The sequence below is a fragment of the Cotesia glomerata genome, linkage group LG6 (assembly GCF_020080835.1).
Source record: "Cotesia glomerata isolate CgM1 linkage group LG6, MPM_Cglom_v2.3, whole genome shotgun sequence".
In the NCBI taxonomy this organism is placed as follows: domain Eukaryota; kingdom Metazoa; phylum Arthropoda; class Insecta; order Hymenoptera; family Braconidae; genus Cotesia; species Cotesia glomerata.
Genome location: NC_058163.1, coordinates 27139924 through 27164489, shown reverse-complemented (window position 1 = coordinate 27164489; position 24566 = coordinate 27139924). Strand labels below are relative to the sequence as shown.

The following is a 24566-nucleotide window of genomic DNA, read 5'->3' as shown; positions in this document are numbered from 1 at the left end:
TTAAAAAAAAAAAAAAAAAAAAATGTATAACTATGATAATAATGATTAATGATTAAATGGATTTAGTTGATATGATAGAAAAATGTAAATAAATTCAATGATATGAAATCGTGGATCTGGTGACGCAGATCAGATAAAAAATCTTATCAGAATTTAGTTCTGTTGCAAGATACCGATACGCTTACCTGTTCAGTCTAATGATTATTTATCAAACTACTTAATTGTCTGGAGAAAATGTATTTTATTGGAATAGTTTTGTTAATTAGTTTTTTAAAATTGTCCTCGGGTGATTTGTGTAAAGTATGTACGTGCTCAGGTATGACATTTTTTTTTTATACTATGAAGTATTGTCATTTTATTTATTGTTTAAAAAAATATTAATTATTATTTTATCTAGGCATGATTATTGATTGCAATGGTCGAGTGAATGCAAGCGACAGAAATAATTTAAAATTGCTAACCAGTGAAATCGCCCAAGAGATTATCATATCAAGTGACAACACTTCAGTGGAAATTTCAATTCATAAAAATACAGTACAACAGTTTAAAGTTATCGATTTGTCAAATAATAATTTAGAACAAAGTGTAATAAGTGCTTTTAGCAGTTTAATTAATTTAAAAGAACTCAATTTGTCTTCAAATAATTGGAAAAAAATAATCCCAGGTGTCTTTGAGTACTTTCTGTCACTGTCTAAACTTAATTTGAGTCATAATTTAATAACTGAGATAAGCTTCAGTTCGTGTAACTTGACTCATCTTGATTTATCATATAACCAGCTTGTAATTCTGTCAACTGGACAATTAAATTGTCCTCACTTATTATTTATTAATTTATCTTTCAATTCAATAACTTCAATAGACGCTCAGGCATTTGTCAATTTGAATTCTATCGATACATTGCTGCTTAATAATAATTTAATCCATTCACTGGAGATCTTTATACCTCCGACAAAACAACTCTCAGTGGCACACAATAAATTATCCAAGTTCCCAGCAAATTTATCAGTAGAATTTCTTGATATAAATCACAATTTTATCTCTATAATTCAAACCAGTCCAACTGTCGATCAACTGCAATCACTGGACATTAGTAAAAATAATTTGTATCTCATAAATGCAAGCTTTGTTAATCTGAAACTGCTCAATATATCTTACAACAATTTTTCTTCCATTCCACCGCTCTCTTTTGAGGATTTTCCTACCTTAGAAGAGCTAATAATCAGTGGAAATCCATTAGATAAATTAATATTTAATGCTCGAATAAAATTGAAAAGATTTATTGCAAGTGATTTAAATTTAGTGGAGAGTATTGATGAAAATTCGTTTGATTTGCTGCAAGAACAGGAAAACAACTGCATTAATTTAACGATTTCTTTCAACAAAAACTTGAAATTTGTGCACAATAACTCATTTAGCAATCATCATATTTGCTACGTAAGTAAAATTGTAACAAAAATTTAAGTAATTGTAATTAAATAATTATTTAATTTTAGTTGGACTTGAGTAACAACAGACTAGAACGTATTTCAAGACAATCGATTAAAATTTCTAATGAATTAATACCTAAGTACGGAATAAATTTACAAGGAAATCCAATGATTTGTGATTGTGAATCTCAATGGATGTTGGACGATTTATTACCAAAGTTGTATACAATTAATTCAGCACTTTTAACAAACTTAAGGTACAGTTAATTATATATTAATAAATTCAAAATTCATGGGTATTTTTTATTAACAATTAAATATGTCAAATAAATAATTGACAGCTTTTTTTTTGTACCAAATATCTATGAATTTTAATGAAAATGAAGTTAGCCGACATTTAAAAATTTTTAGAAATTTTTTTTTTTTTAATTTCCCTTAAACAATTAAAAAAAAAAATTTTGAAAAACTGTAAGTGCAATTTTTTAGAAATATCTTTTTAGTTGTAATTTAATTAATAAAAAAAAAATAAAAAATTTTTAAACGTCTGTTAACTTCAGTGTCATGAATTTTAATACAATTTTGATAATTTTGATGAAAATATGATAATTGATATGTTATTATCGATTAATGAAAGCTTTTATTTACATAATAATATAAAAAAAAGCCTGTACATTTATGTTTTAAAAAATAATTATATTTTAACTAGATGTAATAAGCCGAGAGAAGTATTCAATGTACGGATGGTACACTGGTATAAATGGAAGACAAAAGTACTCTGTAAATCGTCAAATAAATTCGAAAGACTTGTTACTTTGGACGATAATACTTATGTAGTAGCGCAGAGTAGTTCAATGATTATTATTAAATCTAGTAACAGCGTTAAATTCATCATTATTGGTGCTGTGACTGTACTGACATTAATAACAATTATTGGGCTTGTACTCTCGGAAAAATTGGCGAGAAAACATCGCAGACGCAACAGAAGATTATAATCGACTTATTTATATTTATTAAATACCTTAATTGTTAATTTGACAATTCCTATTAATATTTATTAAATTAAGTTTATATATCATTAAAATTATTTAAAATCACAGAACATTTACTGTCGTGTAAATGTTTATTTTAAAATTAGTACGTCAATTTGATTATTTATTTATTGATATTTGGACGCAATATTTAGTAAATAAATTATTTAATTAAAATAAATTATTTTTAAAAATAAAATACTATTTAAATATTATCCATGAAATAATGACAGCTATTGTCGTCAAACGTACGCGGTTTTTCTCTGAGTTGGCTTATAAATTCAACTAAATGTTTATAATAATCTGTTTGAACCCACGTTTCATTGTGTGTACCACCTTCAATAGTCAATAATTTTTTGTAATTACATTTACATTTGTTGTAAAGTTCAGTCATCATGTGTGGCGGTACCAGAGTATCCGCAAGACCGGATATAAATAATGTTGGCACATTTAAAGACGCAACTTTGTCCGTTGACGTAAATTTGTTTTTGTAACAAATAAGTGGTAAATATTTTATTATTTTGTATCCGATTAAAACAGAGGCCATCTCCGGAATACTTGTAAATGTATTCTCTAATATAAGGCACCAAATTCTTTGTTTATTATAATTAGCAGCCAAGTCGATAGCTACTGCTCCTCCTGAAGACATAAATTAATTAATAATAATAATAATAATAATAAGTAATAATTATTATTATATTGATTGTTATTTTTAAATTAAGATAACATACCCAGTGATCTACCAAACACAATAATTTCATTGGTATTAATATCATTACGGCTTAATAAATAATCTAGACCAGCTTGAGCATCCATGTAAAGACCAGATTCCGTAGGTGTGCCTTGTGAAAAACCATAGCCACGATATTCTAATACTAATATATTACACTTAACTTTATGATATAATCCTGATACATTGATGAGCCTGTCAACAATTAATTTAATCAATAATAATTTTCGTCAGATTAATTTATGTTGTGATAAATTTATGAAAATTAATTTACCAGGTATTTAATAATTTTTAGAACTTTTGTTAACAAATAAATTATGGCAAAAAAATTGACATGTAGAAGTTTTAAGAAATTAAGAATGCAATTTTTTAAAAATAATTTTTTAGAGTTAATTTAATTGTTAAATAAAATAAAAATTTTATCAAGTGACAGCTAACTTTAATGTCATGATAAATTTTAGTTTTAGAAATTATTGTATTTGAGATATTTTTATGACATTAAAGTTAGAGCAGTCGCTTGAAAATTTTTTGATTTTTTTTTTAATAAATAAATTTCCTCCGAAAAATTATTTCTAAAAAATTAGATTTTTTATTTTTTTAATTTTCTAAATGTCAATTTTTTTTCTCATTTTTTTTTTTTGACATAATTTATTTATTAAAAAAATTCTTAAAATTATAAAATGTCTGCTAAATTAATTTTCATGATATTTTTGTAAGAGAAATTTTGACATGGGTAATTTTTGTGGATTAATAAAGGCGGGGAGTAATAATAATAATAATAATAATAATAATAATAATAATAATAATAATAATAATAATAATACATTAAGTCTAATGGTATTTTTATAATAATTAACATTAAAATTAAAAAAAAAAAAAAATAAAATACGAACCTATGACCAATGTTACCAGCATTCCCATGAAGATAAAGAATTGTTGGTGATTGTTTAGCTTCTTCGCCAGGTTGTGATATAAAAAATGAATGTAATATTGTACCATCTTTAGAATGTATATAAATTGTCTGATATGGCAGACTAAACATCGACGGTGATGGTACATAGATACGTGAATGTGTGGGTATTACTGGATGATAAACAAACACGTCTTCTAATTTGTATAAAAGTTCTATTTTTCAAATCAAAAAAAAATTAATACATTTACTTAACCAATTTAATAAAGCATTAAATATTTATTTACCTGTAGCTTCAACGCAGAATATAAAAAACAATGTAAAAATTCCTCCATAAAGCCAATAAACAATCAAGTATAAAAATACGTGAGCCAAAAAAATAGCCCATTGCTTCCATGGCAAATTTCTTGTCAAGTTTATTGGACATTTTCGCAACAATCTCTTCAATGATATAACAATCATTTTAAATAAAATTATTTTTTTAAATAAATAAATAAATAAATAACCATTCACTTTAATTTCGTCAATTGTTTACACAAAGTTTTAATCTCAAACATTTCAAATTTTATCCTTTTTATCAGAAAGTAAACTTTAGAATGTTTAACCTTAATATTCAACATTTTAGTTGCGCGAAAGGTTACAAATATATATTTGTTAATTTTTTATGCATGTTGATTTAGTGACGATCGCTGTGCAAAATTATTTATATTGAGTTTGAGTAGAATAAAAACATTTATTATTTACTATTGATATTTGGTCATGAGTAATAAAAAATTTGCAGATAGAATAATAAATGTTTACTTTCAAGGATTAGCGGACGAAGCGGACGGTTTTGTTCGTTAATTAATCTTACCAAAAGATAAAAAAGAAATTTATTTTATTGACATCAATTTTTACTGCCTAGGAATACACATACGCACACCCACACATTGCCGCCTGACATATGTACATTTATGAAAATTAAGTTAGCTGACACTCAAAAATTTTTTATTTTTTTATTAATTAAATAATAAAATTAAAAAACTATTTTTTAAAAATTCCACTTATAATTTTTAAAATTTTCTACATGTGAAAATTATTGTTTTAATTTTTTAAAAATCATTTTTCAACAAAATAAATTATAAAAATTTTTAAATCTCGGCTAATTTTTTAATTTTCATTGTACATTTAGTGTGTGACGTTTGATTTAATTGACCACGTGATCTCACAGATGTGACAGTACCGAATGGGATTGTCGGTAAAAATAAAATTCGTAATTTATGTGATATCGTGGTTTGTGTCCAGCATCTGATGTAAGATACACATCGCACTCAAATGTTATTAGTCATTGTTCATTAGTTAGACTGTTGGTTCGTATATAACTACGTGATTTTCTTCAAATGATCTAACGTATTATAGCGACTGTATGAAATAACCTTATGCAGGATAATTTATCATTTTGCTATTTATGATACATATCAGCGGTTTTAGACAAACAATTACACCTTTTTTAATATTTAATTATGGAAAATGTAATCATAGAGCCTGATGTTGCCGGTGTTATAAAGAAATTGTCAAGTATTATTGAAGAGCATGCTAATGACGCAATAAAAACCGGCGATGTCTTTAAAATTGGTTTATCAGGTAATTTTAATTTATTAATAATTTTCTTTAATAATAATAATAATAATAATTTATTTGCAGGTGGATCTTTAATTAAATTTCTAGCTGAAGGTTTGCCATCAATTACGACCGACTGGTCGAAATGGAGATTTTTTTTCTGCGATGAACGCATTGTACCTTTTGATAATGAGGAGTCTACTTATGGTCAATACAAGGCTAGTTTGATGGATAAAATTCCAATAACTGAAGACCAATTTATTACTATCGATACTGAGCATTCAGGTAAAATAATTTTTCAAATAAATAACAATAATTTTGCTTAAATAACTTGATTTTTAATTTTGTTGCGCAGCTGTTAAAGCAGCCAATGATTACATCATGAAGATGTCCGTGTACTTTCCACCGGACAGTCCACCACGTTTCGACTTGCTGCTGCTTGGAATCGGCCCGGATGGACACACTTGCTCGCTCTTTCCCGGGCATCGTCTGCTTGAGGAAACAATTAGATGGGTTTGTCCAATCAATGATTCTCCAAAGCCACCACCTTCGAGAATAACTCTTACTTTCCCAGTTATTAATAATTCTAAGGCTTGTGTTTTTGCTGTCGCTGGAGCTAGCAAGGCTGATATAATCAAGGTAATTAACAAGCATTGTTAATTATGTACTTTTAACACCTCGTCGATAAAATAATTTATAAAAAAAAAACCTTTAAATAAGTAGTATGAAAATGAATAATAATAATAAAGTTAGCCGACATTTTTAATTTTTTTATTTTGCTTAATTTATTAATGTATAACTAAAAAATATTTTCAAAAAATTTCACTTATAGTTTTTGAAGTTTTTAACAAATGAAAAAAAATTTTTTTTTTATTTTTTTGTAATAATTCTTTGATAAAAAAAATCATATAAATTTTTCGATATCGGCTAACTTTATTTTAATTGAAAATGAAGTTAGCCGACATTTCAAAATTTTTAGAAATTTTTTATTGAAAGAATATCAATTAAACAATTAAAAAAAAAAATTTCACATGTAAAAAACTTGAAAAACTATAATTGCAATTTTTTAAAAATATCTTTTTAGTTGTAATTTAATTAATAAAAAAAAATTAAAAATTTTTAGACGTCTGCTAACTTCAGTGTCATTAAATATTAGATAAATAAATTATTAACCAACAGAATGTTTTTATTCCAGCGTGTACTGAAAGAGAAAGAAAATTTGCCTGCTGGTCGGGTAAATCTAACAAACGGCTCTCTTTACTGGATCGTTGATCAAGAAGCTGCCAAAGGCCTTAATTCATAGACTGGAGTGTTTTTAATATTTTTATATACATAAACTACTATTTAAATTTAAATACTAATTAAATAATAATAAAATAACATTCCTAAATACAGTTTTCTTTCAATGGAATTTATTTATAATTTCAGTTTATTTTAATTTATCTGTTCACAATAGTTTAAATCCTGAAATTTTAAACTTCAAACATCACACAAGTTCAATAAATGAATTTATTAATGATAAAAGCTTACTATGTACATGAGCACGATTAAAAAACTAAATCAAGATCTAATTTATATTATTTTTTTAACTTATTCACTTATTAGTCATGATTCGAAATCAGTTCTGTAGAATAAGATAATTCCATGCTGGTATTTTTTATTTATTTAGGACGCGAATGGAATTTATTTTGACAATTTTAAAAGAACTCACTATACTTCAATAGAAAAGCAGTCTGTAGCTACTTATTTTATTAATAATATTTTAGACAATAATTAGTCTGGCAACGAGGCGTGTAAACTTTTGGAATGATATTAAATATTTAAATATTTAATTTTTTTAGCTGATAATAAATAATCGAATTATATGATGCAAGAAACATTGTAATAATATTCAGTAATTTTCCAGATTGTTGGCTTAATATAAATAGATGTCGATTAATTCATAAAAAAGGAAACATTTAATTCAATCATGTTTTCCTTTTTGTTACTCTCCTTTCATTAAATAATAATTTACAATGTCTCTTTACAATCATATCTATCACAGTATCAGTATATAACTTTTTATTATTTACTTTATTGAGTTATTCTAATTTTAATTTCTCGTTGTATTTTAATATAATCAACGAATCTCTTAAGAGGCCCACAACGAGATATTTATTATTTAATTAATATTATTATTATATAAATATTAAATAGAATAATCAAGTTAATGATTATTTGGTAAAGAGAATAATAAATATTCACAATAAATAAGTAATTTTAAAATGGAGTAGGAAATTTTTTTGTAAGAATTACTTTCATTCTATTACTAATATCAAAATAACAGCTTCGCTGTAAAACCTGATAATTAGTATTTAATAATCCTTTATCACGGTATTCTTTTATTAATATAGGCTAAGCGATTCTTTGATTTAAAATACTCGATAATATTAATATTAATCGGAAAGAATTGATTATCTTTTCAATTTTACTAGAGACACTTAAAAATTATTTGAAATTCCACTGTCGTAAGACAATAAATTATTAAGTAAATGGATTAATTATTTGCAATGATTAAACATTGATGATGGAATCATTGCGGTTAGAAATAATAGAGAAAAAAAATTAACGAGCAATCACGCTCAAATATAAATTAGCACCTACTTTTTCTCTTGCTGTTTTTGACTATTACTCAGTAACTTTTCTTCATATTTACTATAAAAAAAAATTTCATACAACATTTAAATGATAAATAATAAATTAATAAAATTTTCAATTCCTAATTAAATATAATTATCACGTCATGTTGACACCCAGTGCTTGCCGAAAATGTTCATAAACCACGTAGCTTATTGATACCGCTGGTGCTACCTATTAATAAAAAAAAATAATACAGATTAATATTTATTTAAGTATTTTAATAGATAAATTAGACTGATGATTTATATTAAATTTACCTTGAGGAAATTAGGCGTCAATCCGCGGTACAAGCCTTTAATTCCGTCGCGTTGTATGATATCTTTAAACACTCCAACCATCGTAGTTGGTGAATTTCCGGGGGATAATTCAGCTTGTAATCTAGTTCTGACTAGTGCAAGCGGATATGAGCACACCTGTCCAGCTGTACTTGAAGCTGTACCACATAAAAGTAGAACCCAAAATGCCGGCTGTTCATTGCTAGTGTGTGATCTTAGATATCTATTCTTCAACGTCTAGAAAATTTATATAAATAACAAAGTTAGCAAAGAACTTTTATTAAGAAAAAAAAAGTAATAATATTTAATTTTATACTTCATAAACAGCCAAGTCTATTCCAGCGTATGGAAGAATTCCAATTAAATTAGGAATGTAGCCTCTGTAAAAACTTTTTAAACCACCTTGACTATAAATTTTTTTAGCTGCATCAACTATACTGGAAAATTCACCCGTCTTGCGAAGTGCTAATCTAGTCTTTAGTACCTTTAAAAAAATCGAAAAAAAAATTTAATAACAAATTAAATTTATAATATTTATACTCGAAAAATAAATTACCTCAAGAGGATAAATTGCTGATTGACTAATTCCACCTGCCATGGATCCAGCAATGAATCTCTCATTTATACCTAACTCCCTCGTATCAGTTCCTTTGATTGCTCTTTTAACTTGCTCGTAGGCCATAAACTTAAGAGCTGTTTCAGGACCAATTTTAAGTACATTAATACCATTGCCACGCCATAAACTGAGTACTCCTCCCTCTTTCAACATATATCTAAAGCAATTTGACATATTGCATTGCGTTGTCCCGTGAACCTATCACAAAATAAAATAATATCCAAGTGAGCATTACTTTACCCAAACTAATAAGTTAAGATTTTTAAAAATAATTACCTGAAGATAAACTTTAATACGATCTAAAGGCGCAGTACAGGTCCGCGAAACAGCTCCAGCTAATCCACCAGCAAGTAAATGCCTCCACCACATCCCTGTTATCATTTCGTTACTTGTAAAATCATCAGGTACTCCGATATCTTCACCAATGTCCATGTACTGTAAATAAAATATAAAAACATATTCTAAATCAAATTAACGAATATTTTTAAAAATATTTAACTCATTTTAATTATGACTGGGTACTTGACCGTTTTATTTAAATAAAAGACAAAGATATTTATAAAGATTTATGCGGTAAATATTATCTTATGACATGTATTTAAAAATTAACATGTAGGGTATTGTTTAAATACATTGAGCGTTATACCATGTGATATATGACAGTTATTTTAATTTTATTCCACGCATTTTAATCTCAAGGACGGTTGTCCTTTCATTTAAATCTTGGCCTTATGTTACAATTAAATTTTAAATATCAATAAAATACTTTTTTTATCTATGAGTCAAAAGCAGGAAAATTTTAATAATCAGTCAATATTATTCAATATCGCTCTGTTAATTATTTATAATTTCGCCGAGGGGGATATTATCATTAAAATTAAATACTTAACTTAACATATATTTCAAGGAGAAAATCACTATCCATATTATCTAAATTATCCATTGTAAACAAATTAAAACAAGAACTTATTTTAAATATAAAATTATATAAATATATATAGGTGTATTATACAGGTTTTAAACAATCAATTTTAATGAAACTAATGATTGAAATGGCTCTGACCAGTTACAAGCCGAGGCAACTTGAACACCAGGCATTTGGCCAGAGATTCCGTAACTTGATTCACTGCCCAATGTCACGTGGAAACACTATTTGTTATATATACCATATGTCTTCGTCTTATGGTATATATATAGATTAAAATATATTTAAATAAAATAGAATAGAACGACCGGCATTTTAATTCTCATTCTTAGACTTAGTTTTAGTCTCAGTACAGCATCCGCTTATTAAATGTCACGATAAAATCTACTGCACCTAAAAGTTTAACACACATTTTAAATCGTGATACTTTCTACTCTTGTACTCAATTTTTTTCTACGCTCAAGGAATTCCAAATGACGAAATACGAGTACGTAAAAATTTTCATTCTTTATTTTTATACTTTTTATAACAATCTTTTGTGTAAAGTCTATCTCTGTAGCGGTGATAAAATTTTTTGGCAAATTGATCAGGAAATTCTGGGACAATCGCACGTGTCTGCATATAAATTTATAAATAGGATTCAAATTAGCAATAGATATTTCTATTTTACTTTATAATTTATAGATAATTATTCAAGTTGAATTTTTAATATTACTCGATAATCTTTGACGCAACAAGTTATCATTAAATTTAAATCCAGCTGATTAACAAACGGAATTTCATACTCTGGAATTTAAAACAAGTGTATACTCTTTCTTGAATGATAAAATACCTTAGTTTGTAACGTTTATTAATATTAAAATTAGTAAAAAAATGAGGAATTATTGTCTGCAGATAATCAGCCTCGCAATCAGGAAGTTCAAGAATCCAAATGAGTCATAGTCTGCATGCCGGTATCTCATTCACTAGTATCTTATATCTTTTTTTATGATCAAAGTTTAATATTGCGCATTTTTTAATAATAATAATAATAATAAGGATATAATTTAAAATAAATACCATTTGTAAAATAAGATTATAAACATCTAAATAATCCTCGCAGACTTGACACCCGAGTTCATTAATACTGTCTTGCCCCAACATTTTGGATAGTTAATTTAAAAACTAATAAGTAAATATATAAATAAATAGATCTAATGCACTAAAAAATCACAGACTAAAAACTTTCAAGCGATTGAAAAGAAGAAAGTGTGACCTTTCTTTCTAGACACAAGTGAGAGCTTGAAAATTTATCACGAGACTGAGTCTTCAGCTCACTGAAGTTCACGACTGAATGTTCAAGTCTGACTCAAGCCAGTTAAGTATAATATCATGTGTGAGATTAACGTGTGAACAAGATGTACCCCCTCTATGACCTTACAATGTACGTCATGATGCTACAGAGCCAGACGAGTTTGCTTTTAGGTGGAATTTTTCAGATTGTCTGCCCTGCTACCAAATATCTTGAATTGGATTATTTTTTAGTGACTTCCTAATAAAATTTATTGACCTTTTTTTAAAAAATTAATCTGTTTAATATTTTTCAGTCGAGGCTAATAATTAAGTAATAGAGCTTCATTATTACGAAGATCGATCTGGAATCTCCAAGAATTAAAAATTACTGATTAGATAACGATGACGTCGTTGATAAGAGAAACTATAACAGTTAATTTCAATGCAAGATAGGAAAATTTTATTGCTAGAAGTTATTGTTGTTGTGGAAATTTGAAGAATAATAAAATAGTATTTATTGAAAAAAAAAAAAAAAAAAAAAAAAAAAAAATTTGTTTTCGTATTTACCAAGAAAGCATGACGTCAAATAAAATGAAATACTGATGAAATTTATAGTGTTTTCTCCAAAACAAATGTAGTAAACATTTTTCACTAATTTAATAAACATTCAAGAATAATATTTACCAAAATATTATAGAGACCTTGATGACGACAAGGTAAATATTAAGATAGTTTTTTATTTTTAAAATAGATACTCTAATTGGAAATTTTTTTTATTGGAATAAAATAATAGTAATATATGTGCAATAAATTGGATGACATACATCGAAAGTAACAGCTGACGCTGAAGGTCAGAATGAATGATAAAAGAGTTAAATAGTTAAAACGTCATACGTGTACTGTAAGCAAATATTAAGACTTTTTACAGACATGAGACTTGACATACAAGCTAAGTGTCGGGCCCCCGGTAATATTAGCGAATCACGTATTATTGTTTTATTTTAATCTTCGTATCATTGGGTATTGGTTTATCTGTACGCATACAGCCAACAGATTTATTATTTCCGTGATAATAGTTATGACGGCAGTATATTTTAAATAATGTATCGATTAGTGGAGGTTTTGAATGCCAGTAACCATCATTCTAAATGTCATTGGACACTTTTATTTAATTAATAAAACAAGTGTCGCTTACTGTGGAATGTCGCCAATATCTGATGAGCTCACGTATGTCGTCACTCGGCGCATACATCAGGAAGTCCCGCCATTCGTTAAAGTTAATACTTAATGTGCCGTCCTGATCCATTCTATAATTATAAAATAATTAGTTTACGTAATTTTAATAATGCTTTTTGTTTTACCTTTGGAGTAATTTCGTAGCTTCTGCACGGTCCATTTTAATACCTAGATCTTTGTTGAATGAACTGATGAGTTCTTCCAAATCAATTTTACCTAAAAAAATGGATTATTTATCATTTAATTATAAATTTTATTGAAATTTAAAATCTTTTATAATTGTGATAATAAAACATTAGGATTTTTCGTTTATGTATTAGTGAATGAATGAATTATATTTTTTATATTAAGTAAGTTAAATATTTACAGAGAAAATTCATATCTAAAATAAATTTTTTCTGTGTTTAAGAAACATTGTTTTTTTATCAAAAGAAAATAACTGACAGATGTCTGATATGTTCAGTATATTTAATTATTTAATAAGCAATTAATTGAAATGGAATTAAATAACTAAATTAACGTTTAATCTTAAAATACATAAAATAAATAAATGGAAAAAAAAAAAAAAAAAAAAAAAAAAAAAAAAAAATTACCATCTCTATTTTTATCAAGATGACTAAACTGCAATCGTAATTTCTTCTCATGTTCAATGACATAATGTATAAATTCAGCCAAGCTAATATCTCCACTTTTAGTGCTATCTGATTGAGCCAAAAATTGCTGAAATAAAAATCTTGTTAAAGTACTTATAACAATAAAAAAAGTAATATTGAATAAAGATGACATTAAAGTTAGCAGTCATTAGAGAATTTTTTAATTTTTTTTAACAAAAAAAAAATTTGCTCCAAAAAATTGCATTTAAAATTTTTTAAAATTTCTACATGTCAATTTTTTTCATATTTGTTAAAAAAAAAATTCTAAAAATGATTAAATATCTGCTAAATTTATCATCATTGAATAAAGACAATCACCTCAGCATAACGTTTATGGACACCGACTTTATGTAAAGCCTTGGACAAATCATGCACGTCAATCCTGCCATTCCCATCGTGATCTAATGCGTTGAATATCCGAGAAAGTCTCGCTTCATCCTGTTCAGGTAACTGGTGCAAATAATGACCTGGTATGACACGATGCGTGTCATTGCCTCGTGTTCCCGGCATTATTAACAATTATTATTAAAACATCAACACTTAAGTAATTATTAAATAAATAATTTTTTTTATCTTGATTATTCTAAACTTTTAAAATTCACTTTTACTTATCAAATAATGTCTCTGCTCATGAGCTATTATTAATGATTACGCTGGACTTTTTTTTCAACAAATGACACTGTACCAAGTACGTAACATTGTTTGAAATAAAATATTTTAACTAATTAATAAACCTTGTGAGTTTTTTAAAATAAAAATGGTTCACTTTTATAACCCCTGTGTGTAAGTGTTGTAAGTGTGTGGTTGAGTATTATTGGTGGTGGCTTTAAAGTAACAGCTTATTCTTAATTGTATATCGCAATTGCTTATAATGTGTGTAATAAAATTATTGGTGAATCGAGAAATTCTTATTATATGAAAACTACTCAGAGTAATGCAATTACTCCATAACCCGTTGTACCAACGGATACTTAAATATATTATATGCTGTTACTGTACACGCTTTACCCAACCTTACATACATATAAAATTATATTTGACGCACAGATTTATAACACAAACGAGTGATATATTAAACACGTATTGCACATGTGCATATTACCGGCTTCAAAGTTCGTTATTATCCCTGTCATACTTTTTTCTTTTCATTATATTATATTTTTTGTATTAATATTGTATAATATATATATATACATGTGTATTTATGTATATAGACTCCACTACTGCAAGGACTACGCTTACTTGGTCACACACGATACACGCGTCTATAAAAGTCGTGCTGTCGCAATTTTACTTTTTTTTTATTTCATTTTTCACATTACCAATTTCTTGTCCAGTCGTATAACGCCACCTGTGCATGAATTTATATTTTTCTACTTTATCGACAATTTTAATTACTCTAATAATATTTTATTAATTTTAAAATGATTTTAAAACAATGGCATTGTTATCAAGTATATAAAAAAGAAAAAAAAAAATAGACTTTTTTTTCTTTATTATAGAACAGTAAAACGAAGTTATTAATGAAAAATAATTATTTATAACTTGTAAGAAATTATTCAAGTACTATGATAAACAATGAACATGACAATAAAGAAGAAAAAAATCAAAGTCAAACTATACAACAACCTAACATGATCATATTTAAATTATTAATGTTCTTATCGCTGGCTTTCTTTGCCGCTGGTTTATTTCTAAGATTTTGGACTGACTTTGAGTCTCATATTATCTTTATTATTATAGCTATAATTATGTGTCTAGAAAATCTGGGATTTTATGTTTATTTAATGAAGAAAAATAATAAGAATGATAAAAAAGTAAACAAATATTAAATAATTAACATTTTTTAGACCCATCTATATTATTAGTAATATATTGTTCGTTTACAATATATTAATTTGTTATTAACAATTTTTAAATCTAAAACAGTATTTTATACTATTGATTTTATTACTAATATTTTTTTAAGTTATGATGTCTAAAGAATATCGTTGTTTGAAACTGCCGCTCAATTTATTACTATCTGCCACCTACTGGCGACGACCGAAGTATCGTAGAAATGTGTCCACCGTTCGATGAGAACTCCCGAGACACCTTGAACAGCTGGCTTGTGTGAAGAAAGTAAAACTCAAACAATTTTAGTTTTACAAACTCAAACTCAAACAAAACATTCATTAATCCTGAAAAAATTTAATGACGCACGCCAAGCGCAATTAGAAATTTTTTTTTTTTATTTTTAAAACAATACATTTAAAATATGAAATTAAAGCACTAAAATTTTTTTAATTAATGTTATTATGAATAACTTGAAAAAACCTTCGTGGTAATTTATGTGAATATAAATTTTTTTTTTTTTTAAATAATTGAGAAGATGATTAGAGACCAAAAACCCAGTGAAAAAAGTACTGAACATCAAAAGTAGGAAAAATTTGATAAAGACATGAATAATAATAACAACAAGTAACTGTTAACTTTAAACTATTATTTATTGATAATACAAATATAGTACACTTTCATTGGAAAGTATATTTTATTTGAAAAATACATAAATTCATTATTTATTGACATTGTAAAACAGTGTGCAATTTCACCATGGAAATTATTTTCAACGTTGGCCTATCATTATCATTCCACATGCTACTTACTTATAAACTGAGGATACTAAATTAATAATTTAAAAAACAAACAACTTATATAAACTTTCTATAATGAAAAATAAAATTAAAAGATTTAAATAAGTACTTATTTACCCGAGTTTGGAATAATTAAAACAACTACAGCGAGAATTTATATAAAAGAGTAGGCACATTCGTTGAAACAAATTATTTTTCTTTTTACAAATAACTTGGCATTATTTTTATTTATATAAATTTAAATTACTAAATATCTTTTTATAAGTAGATGACAATAAATCTCAGTAATTATTTGTTTCTGTTTATTTTAACGATGTATATAAATAGTGAATACGATTTTCATTACTGTGAAATATGAGTTTATTATTATAATAGATGTTTTAAAATACTTTTGTTGCTAATAGTGGATTCAAATAAATTTTAAATAACTTTGATAAACTATTGTATATTATAAAATAAAATAAATACCAACAATATGGGTATATATGTGAAGTCCTTATATAACTCAAGACATGTTTAACATGCAATTAATATGAAGCTACGGCAAATTTATTTATTTTGCTCTTATAACTTCCTTTCATACACAGCCCACAACCTTTTTTTTTTTTCCTCTGCTTTGTTTATTGTAATTATTTTATATTTCAAATATTTGATATCTATCAGCCAATTATTTATATCGATTTTACGGTAAATTCATTCGTAAATACTTGAATTATATTACTTTAAAACAGGCTATTACTCTAAATGTATTTAATTGTAAAAATATAAAACAGAATCACTAAAAATATTAATGATAAAATACAATAAAATAAAAACAATAACATTACTTCTTCAAGAAATAATTACAATATAATTTTTTCATACTAAGGCCATGTAAGACTTCCAATAAAACTGGAACCATCATATCGTAGATACAAGCTTTTTCGTATCATTTAAAAAAAAAAAAAAAAAAAAAATAATAATAATAATAATAAAACGAAAAATATTATTGCAAAACTCTCGTAATGATTTAAATAAATAACGTTATTTAATCGTAAATATTTCAAAATTAATAATAATTATCAATCAATATATTACTTAGCATATTTAACGTCGAAATAAAAAAAAAAATCTTAAAAAAAAAAAAATTGATAATTTATGTTTAAGAGCGGTTTATAGTTGATTTTCAAACGTGTTTTTCTCATGTATGTGATAAAATTTCGAAAAAAAACGCTTTTTTGGAAAATTTTCATTTATTTATGCATAAAATGCGTTTTAAGATTCCATTTGTTGTTCAAATATGACAGAGATACTTTCGTTTGTCCAATAGAGGGCGAGAGAGAGGAAAAATGTGAACTCTTCTTAAGAAATTAAACTGTGAGATACTGACCAAATTATACAGTAAAAATTTTTGTTCCAATCATACATAAGTAGCTTTTGTTTTGACTTCAATAGTTATTTTACATAGTATTAATAAAAAAAACTTGTCTCAAGTTTTATAATGACATGATATATAATAATGCTTTGCTTAATATGCAAATATATAAATATACAAATAATTAATCTATTAGTCGTAATGTTTATGAAACACTAGTCAATATTTTGTTGTATCTTTCCTGTTAAATTTTAACAAACATCCTTCATACGTTCAATCATTTTTAAAAACATATTTCAGTTATTTTATTAAATATATATATATCATTATAATTACGTGCACTTAGCACAGTTATACAACTACAAGCTTTTTTTATCACTCTGTACCATATCGATGAACCTCAGAGTTATTCAACAAAGCTGTAGTTAATATCACATTGTTTTCATCATTTGTTTAAAACTGTTATCTAATAAGTACTTTTAACTATTTCACGAGGTTAAAAGCAATCAAGTCTGCTGATAATTTTTTTTTAAACTCACCTGAGTACATCGCTTTAAAATTCTTTAATATTTTCTTCAAAGCTTTGATACGTTTTTGGCTTTAGTATTATATAAACTAAAATTTTTTTACGTTATCGTCTTCGTTAGACCAACGTTTTTCTTGTTCTTGTAGTTCGTAATCCCATCGAATTTCTAGCTCGCGTATGTCATTAGCTATGTCTGCTTCATACGAGTCTTCCTAATTGATAACAAAAAAAAAAAAAAACATTTTATTTATTTAAAAAATAAACACCAGAAAGTAATAATCAATAAAATTAAAAAAAAAAAAAAAAACTCACATCTTTCATAGGATTATTTACAGGCTGATCAATTGTTTGATCAGATAAATAGTTAACTGGTTGCACACTTGGTACATTGTAATAAGGATTCCAATTACGCACATCCTTTTCTTTTTCTCTAATGCCCGCTTCAATAATTTGCAGTTCTTGTGCCAGTCTTTCACCCTCATTAAATGCTGCTCCTTGAGTCGCTAACTGTATTGAATAATAATAATATTTAGTAATTATTGACTAGACAATCTTCATTATTAAATAAAATTTTTTTGTTACCTTCAAGTCATTTATTTTTTTCTCCAAATGCTTTAATTGCTGCTTAACCTTTTGAGACTCTATAATTAGACTAAAATAAAAGATAATATTAAGATTATTAAGATGAATTTTATTTATCAGTAAAAATAATAAAATTATAATTACTCTTTAGGCGGACTTTCGTGACGAGTTAATTGAATGTGTGGAGAGGAGGACTCGGATAATTTACAAGGCCCCAAAGTAACGTAAGCTTCGCTTAAATTCGATTTTTGTGTTGTTGGTGTTCCACTATTTGTTCCTACAGTTCCATAAGCTAAATTAAAAAAAAATTAATTTAAATTCAAGAAAAAGTTTCAAGTTTCATCATCTTAAAATAGGTGGATGATAAATAAAGTACTTACGTTGATTGTAGTACCAAGGTCCAGTAGAATTAGCAGTAGATATTGGTCTAATAGTTTGTATTGAAGGAGTAATAGTCTCATTATACATGGTATTGTGTTGTGAACCATTAGTCGGCCTCAATATTGACTTGGATATCCTGGAGATAGGTCCGTATTTATTAGCAGCAGATGCATCAAATGGAATGAATTCATCGTCAAATAATATCGAGTCAGATCGATGAAAATTATTTCCGTAATTTATTTGTTGAGGCGTTGTCTGTGACAAAGGAGCAGCGTTTGTCCAAGTAGAATAATGCGGCATTGTATCTTGTAACTCATAATTAATTTTTAGCTGCTGCTGATTAGCAGTTTTGCCTAAAATATTTTCCAACTGATTTATAATTTCTATTCTGCGTTGCAATAACAATGCCAGAGTTTTAGCAACTGATTTTTGTTTTTTGTTGTTGTTATTGTTGTTGTTGTTGTTGTTGTTGTTGTTGTTGTTATTATTGTTATTATTTTGATAAACATTTTCACCAAAACCGGGTACTTGTAGTGCGTCCCACATATGAACATTGACACTAGAATAGTCAATAGGTGTTTGCACAATGTAATGCGGACACTCTCGATCGATAGTTTTGTCAGTAACTTGCTGACATTGCTCTGAATTTGGTAACACGTAGTTACTCATATTATTCATATAATTTTCATTATTTATTAACGGATATTGTAAACAATTCACTGAATTAACAGAGCCTATATTGTAAAAATTTTCACAATGAGTATCATTTATTTTAGCTGGAAAATTAGAATCACCAGGTTGATTATATGATTTAGTTTGAATTTGAATCGGTGAAATCATGCCAGGTTTGTCAATACCTATTTTATGATCTGGACTACCTGATAAAGCCAAATTGGAACGCATGCTAAGCTTACGATGCTTTGAACGATATTTATCGAGTTCTAAATCACTGTGAGCAAATGTACAATTAGTAGAACGTGGACACGAACCGCGCAGAGTTAAATCACGACACATACTGATTTTATACTTCATCTGTCCTGGACCAGTGTTATGAATGGTCTCTTGGGACTTTCGATTTCCGTGTTTCTGAATGTAGTCAACAAGAGTCGTCACAACAGCCGTGACAGCTTCAAGCGCTGCACGAGTTGACGCCCAACTCGGATACTCGGTTTCAGGACTGGGATCAATGCCAGCGAGTAATTCTAGCTGTGGTCTTAGGCTACTCAACTGACCGGGATCTGGAGTCCGTTGCAGAGCAATCATCAACTCCTGGACGCTTTGAGCAAACGATTGAGGAGTTTGGAGCTTGTCTATTATACTTTGCATGTGTGATTTATGACCAGTATCGCCGTACAATAGAGCAGACCACTGATCTGGAGCGATTCTAAGACCTGCTTCGGTAGCTATTTGGACAATCTGAGCGTCGTGTTCGCGTCTTAAGGCTTCATAAGTTCTAAATTCTTCTTTCAGCTGCATCAGCGAGGAATCTCCTTCACGCTTGGATACTTTAAAGCAGCTAGCACGGTACAGAAGCTGCACTACATGTCCAATGCTTGTTTTGGAAGCTTGAGGGAAATGCGGCTCTAATCTCTGGACCACAAACATCACCAGAACCTTGCGCGACATCGCGGAGCCATCTTCTAAAGCGAGCAGCACTAACTTCAGTACTTCTTCCTGCATCGCCGGCCCTAAGAATTGACAACCACGAGCGCGAACTGCTGCCCATAAATTAGCGCTCAGCTGCTGTGAATTCTGATGCTGGAGAATTAGCTCAGTTACCGAACGCTCGCCCAAGCTTCGTGCTGCTCTTACTGCCCGTGATCGACCTTCTGGCTCTACCAGTTGACAGCCAACCAATGTCACGAGTTTTCGTTGCATTGGTCGTGACACAAGACCCATGCCTATATAAATTTAATAATTATTTATTAAATTTACTGTACTGATTAATTTAATAATAAAAAAAAAAAAAAATATTATTTATTTATTGTTACCTGTCCCATTGGCTGGTATTGTTTGACATGGTTTTAAATAAAGAGCTAGCTCTTCGATACATCTTTTAGTGATTAAATAATCTCCATGGTTTTCGGGTAAGACTAAAGTCTGATGGATGTAATTTTCTGGATGAACTGTGTTGCCAACTAATTGTAGCAGCGCTTCATTTAATGGTAATATTTCTATCTCTGTATTAATAGTACTCTAAATAAAGACAATAATTAAAAATTATTATTATTATTATTATTATTAGCATCCTTTTAGTGACTGTTTTACATTCTTTGAGTATTTTGAATGAATAAATAAAATACCTGATCAAACGGACACTGTTTGCGGTGTAAATTAGCGAGGCATGTCCGGCAAATAGTATGTCCACATCCTAGTGATATTGGTCCACGAGCTGTTGAGTCAAAATCGTGACAGCAAACTGGACAAGAAAGAAATTCAGTCCACTGTGGTGCCTGTATTGGCATTCTATAAACACATTTATTGATTATTAATAAATAAATTCACTAAATAAAATAAAAACAAACATTTTAAATGTATTATTAAATGATGACGATATTAATTTTTTCTGCCTTCATAAAAAATACAAACGTCTTACGACGTAAAAAAGTTCTAGAAATTTTCCAGCACGTATTGCGTTCTAAATAGGATATATTTCGTCATTAAATATTCTAATAAAATAAAAATAATAAAACAATTAGGTGATATTTATATTGATCAATTGTAAATTTATATTGTTAAATTAATGACAATTGAATTGACGTACGACAATATTGAAATTATATATACATATTACAACGTCGTAATATACCACTCTACATAATATAACGTTAAAATATTTTATCAACAACAAACCTTGATATTACTTTCACAAAACATCACAATTACCAACGAAAATTTTTATTACAAAATTTATTATTATCGTGCACTTTTAATTTCAATTGTTAATTAATGTTTTTCTTATTAAATTATATTGTAAAGCTGACTATTTTTTATTACATATATTGATGAAACCACGATTCACGAAATACAAATGTGTACAAATGTATGAAGTGTATAATACTGCACACACACACATATATATATAGGTAGTTCTTATAAGTTTTTTATCAGAAATATATACAGACGTGTGCACGATGTGTAAGTAATTGACTTCAGCGCAACCTGCAGGTAAAAATTCTAAGCACTTCATTCAAAATATTATAAATCATAAATATACAATTTTATTTCATTTAGATAAATAATTTTATTAATAATAATTGTGGTCCAGGTCTTATAATTCTACGAGCTATCGCATTTATTCTCACAATTTGGATTTATATTGACATTAATATTTTACATAAAAATATAAGATTTTGTGTCATGTGTCCTCCATTTTGTTTTGTACGTAAATTATCACTATTCGATAATGAAGAAAACTATAATAACAAAATGGCGTCACTAAATTCCCAACTTCTTTATCGATGAATTTAGGAATTTAATTCTTCATTTTACTTCAGTAATGTGTAGGATATATATATATATATATGTATATAATATACCATAACGCAATTGCAATGTATGTGCAGTTTAGCCAGTTTAGCACTCAAATCACACGTGTATTTATCTATAAATTAAAGCGATTTGATCTAAATATTAAATACTAAAAAGTTCATAGTTAGTTGGTATCTCAATACCATAATTAAAAATAGCAAGTATCAAAAGTTAATTATAAATATTAATTGTTTGTTCAAAAGTGTAAAAAGAGACGACCGGGTTTGGCCGGGGAAACACGTAGACATTGTTGTGTACGTAGTTTTTTAGGATGCACAAACAGCCGTGTGTACGGGGGGTTCTTGTACAAACATAGTCGTTAATTAATAAATATAATTATACTAAAAAATAATTTTTCTTAACCGCATTGATGAGCATTTGATAACTATGGCTGATACGGAATTGCAATTAGTTGATAACAACGCTCTGAATAACACGAGCGAAAAAGTTGAGAGTACGAGTGCGACGGAGGAGCAAGGCGTCCAAGACTCCAAACCGGAGGCTTGTGATAACACAACCGAGCCATCGTTACTCGAGGATGTAACTATGCCGTCTTATTTAAGTATGACAACTAGTACCATATCATCGGGTCAAACAGAAGAGCCGAAAGCATCTCAGGATAATAATGGTAGCAATGGAGACGATAAAAGCGTCTATGAAGTTTCATCTGATGATGAGAATGATCGTGAATATTATCGTAATAATCGTGAGGATGAAATTAAGGGTAACTTGATTTTATTTTTTTTCTTATTTTAATTGCTGTGAATTTTAATTACAACTAAATTATATATTTTTTTTTAGACATCCGCATAAACGACGCTAAAAAAATGAGATATTATCAAGAAGAGAGACGAAGATATCGCAGTGATTCCGAGGAAGACGACGATGATGAAGATGATGAGGAAGACGACGATGAAGATGATGAGGATGACGAAGATGATGACGATGATGATGATGATGATGAAGAAGAAGAAGAAGAAGAAGAAGAAGAAGAAGATGAGGAGCTTGAAAAATACAAGAGATATGACAGGTCTGAGGATGAGTACGAAGCGGATAAATTTGAAAGATCGTCAGATGATTATGTAATAAGGCCTAGCGTTGCATTGGGTAAAGATTGTAAGAAACGAAGCGTATCTATGGAGGAACTGAGTCCGAGAAAAAGAGCCGAGAAAAATAATAAGAAACTGGCGCTTCCAGTACATTTTGAAGAGATGTCCAGACATCCAGAAGTAAGTTTGATTTCCAATCCGCGGAAAAATACACCGGGAAGAAACTATAATCATATTACGAGTAAAGTTAAGCAGTATATTCAAGATGGACAAGAGCGGAGAAGACTGAGTGCTCAGCGTAGATCTGTTGACAAGATTAATGCCGGTGGTAAACGATTGGCCAATGATAATGGTAAGCTATTGTATTTAATTTATTAAGGATTTTTATAAAATTAAAATGATACATGGTCTAATAATCTTTTTAAAAATAAAATTTCAGATACTGAAGAAGAAACAGATACTTTACGGCTGAATCCTCAATGTAAACGGTTAAAAGAATATGCTGCGCTTACACTTAAAAATATAGCTGCTGAAGATCCTTTGAGTATTGTTGAAGTTAATTTAGATAATCATATCACAGCTAATGGCAACAATACTGAAGCAGACGCTAAAAATAATAAACAAGATAATGAAAATGCGAAAATGGAGATTGAAGTTAATGATGATGATGATGAGGATACTACGAAGAGCGTTACTAAAGCGGTTGATAAAGTTAATGGAGTTATTGAACATTCCAATGATAATGAAAAACCTTACCAGAAGGATGAGGAAGAAATAGATCAGCCGGAAAATTTACCTGAGAATAATCCATTGGCAATTTTGAGTGTACAAACGTTAACTAGCGAAGAATTTGCTAGAAATAATTATCGCGAAGCTAATGAAGGAGAAATAGATAACTTTATTGAAAATAACATTGATAAAGAAACTGAAGAAATAACTGTTGAACCATTGAATATTCTACAAATGAACTCTCAAAGTATCGGAGGACAAGAATTGAGTGAAGAAATGTCAGAAGAATCCCTGATAAAACAAGAATATGAAAATACCGTGAGAGAATTGATGTACCAGCTCGAAAAGAAAAACTCTGTTTGCGCTCAAATAGGCCAGGATTATCAAAATGCAGTAAGAGAGAATTTGGGGATGAAGACCGAGATGGAAAA

The 24566-nt window shown here is 28.0% G+C and overlaps 6 protein-coding genes and 1 long non-coding RNA gene across 11 annotated transcripts; 4 read left to right on the top strand and 3 right to left on the bottom strand.

The window, feature by feature from the left end:
• Positions 1-34: 34 nt before the first annotated feature.
• On the top strand, positions 35-2534 carry LOC123267040 (toll-like receptor 6). The gene is made up of 4 exons (XM_044731520.1): positions 35-316; positions 398-1434; positions 1494-1684; positions 2134-2534. The coding sequence occupies exons 1-4, from the start codon at positions 235-237 to the stop codon at positions 2417-2419; spliced, it is 1596 nt and encodes a 531-aa protein (XP_044587455.1). The 5' UTR covers positions 35-234; the 3' UTR covers positions 2420-2534.
• On the bottom strand, positions 2492-4936 carry LOC123267041 (protein ABHD13). 3 transcript variants are annotated; one of them, XM_044731524.1, is made up of 6 exons: positions 4701-4936; positions 4383-4536; positions 4079-4310; positions 3187-3380; positions 2661-3094; positions 2492-2622 (listed from the first exon to the last, which is right to left on the bottom strand). In XM_044731524.1, exons 1-5 carry the CDS (start codon positions 4713-4715, stop codon positions 2661-2663), a joined length of 1029 nt encoding a protein of 342 aa, XP_044587459.1. In that variant the 5' UTR covers positions 4716-4936; the 3' UTR covers positions 2492-2622. The 3 variants fall into 3 exon arrangements, with proteins under 3 accessions (XP_044587459.1, XP_044587457.1, XP_044587458.1); XM_044731522.1 differs by having other exon boundaries at positions 4383-4854; XM_044731523.1 differs by lacking the exon at positions 2492-2622 and having other exon boundaries at positions 2629-3094; positions 4383-4936.
• Positions 4937-5328: 392 nt separating this feature from the next.
• LOC123266726 (6-phosphogluconolactonase) lies at positions 5329-7269 on the top strand. The gene is made up of 4 exons (XM_044731108.1): positions 5329-5718; positions 5779-5979; positions 6050-6333; positions 6890-7269. Exons 1-4 carry the CDS (start codon positions 5598-5600, stop codon positions 6995-6997), a joined length of 714 nt encoding a protein of 237 aa, XP_044587043.1. The 5' UTR covers positions 5329-5597; the 3' UTR covers positions 6998-7269.
• Positions 7270-7770: 501 nt separating this feature from the next.
• On the bottom strand, positions 7771-14622 carry LOC123266724 (calcium-binding mitochondrial carrier protein SCaMC-2-A). Of its 3 annotated transcripts, XM_044731105.1 has the most exons (9): positions 13669-14622; positions 13291-13417; positions 12823-12913; positions 12657-12768; positions 9541-9699; positions 9205-9462; positions 8965-9132; positions 8631-8885; positions 7771-8544 (listed from the first exon to the last, which is right to left on the bottom strand). In XM_044731105.1, exons 1-9 carry the CDS (start codon positions 13858-13860, stop codon positions 8470-8472), a joined length of 1437 nt encoding a protein of 478 aa, XP_044587040.1. In that variant the 5' UTR covers positions 13861-14622; the 3' UTR covers positions 7771-8469. The 3 variants fall into 3 exon arrangements, with proteins under 3 accessions (XP_044587040.1, XP_044587041.1, XP_044587042.1); XM_044731106.1 differs by lacking the exons at positions 12657-12768; positions 12823-12913; positions 13291-13417; positions 13669-14622 and adding an exon at positions 11249-11534; XM_044731107.1 differs by lacking the exons at positions 12657-12768; positions 12823-12913; positions 13291-13417; positions 13669-14622 and adding an exon at positions 10154-10222.
• On the top strand, positions 10332-11839 carry LOC123266727. The gene is made up of 2 exons (XR_006509846.1): positions 10332-10676; positions 11776-11839. It is a non-coding gene; the product is annotated as an uncharacterized LOC123266727 (long non-coding RNA).
• A 3314-nt stretch (positions 14623-17936) lies between the features above and the next one.
• Positions 17937-21848, bottom strand: LOC123266907 (roquin-1). The gene is made up of 8 exons (XM_044731354.1): positions 21680-21848; positions 21130-21292; positions 20818-21022; positions 18826-20727; positions 18590-18737; positions 18446-18515; positions 18176-18370; positions 17937-18075 (listed from the first exon to the last, which is right to left on the bottom strand). The coding sequence occupies exons 2-8, from the start codon at positions 21289-21291 to the stop codon at positions 17953-17955; spliced, it is 2805 nt and encodes a 934-aa protein (XP_044587289.1). The 5' UTR covers position 21292; positions 21680-21848; the 3' UTR covers positions 17937-17952.
• Positions 21849-22364: 516 nt separating this feature from the next.
• Positions 22365-24564, top strand: LOC123268097 (protein MFAP1 homolog; the record flags this gene model as incomplete). The annotated part of the gene is made up of 3 exons (XM_044732979.1): positions 22365-23081; positions 23159-23758; positions 23846-24564. Coding segments are annotated over exons 1-3 (1656 nt in total), but the record flags the coding sequence as incomplete, so codon positions are not given.
• Between the last annotated feature and the right edge of the window lie 2 nt (positions 24565-24566).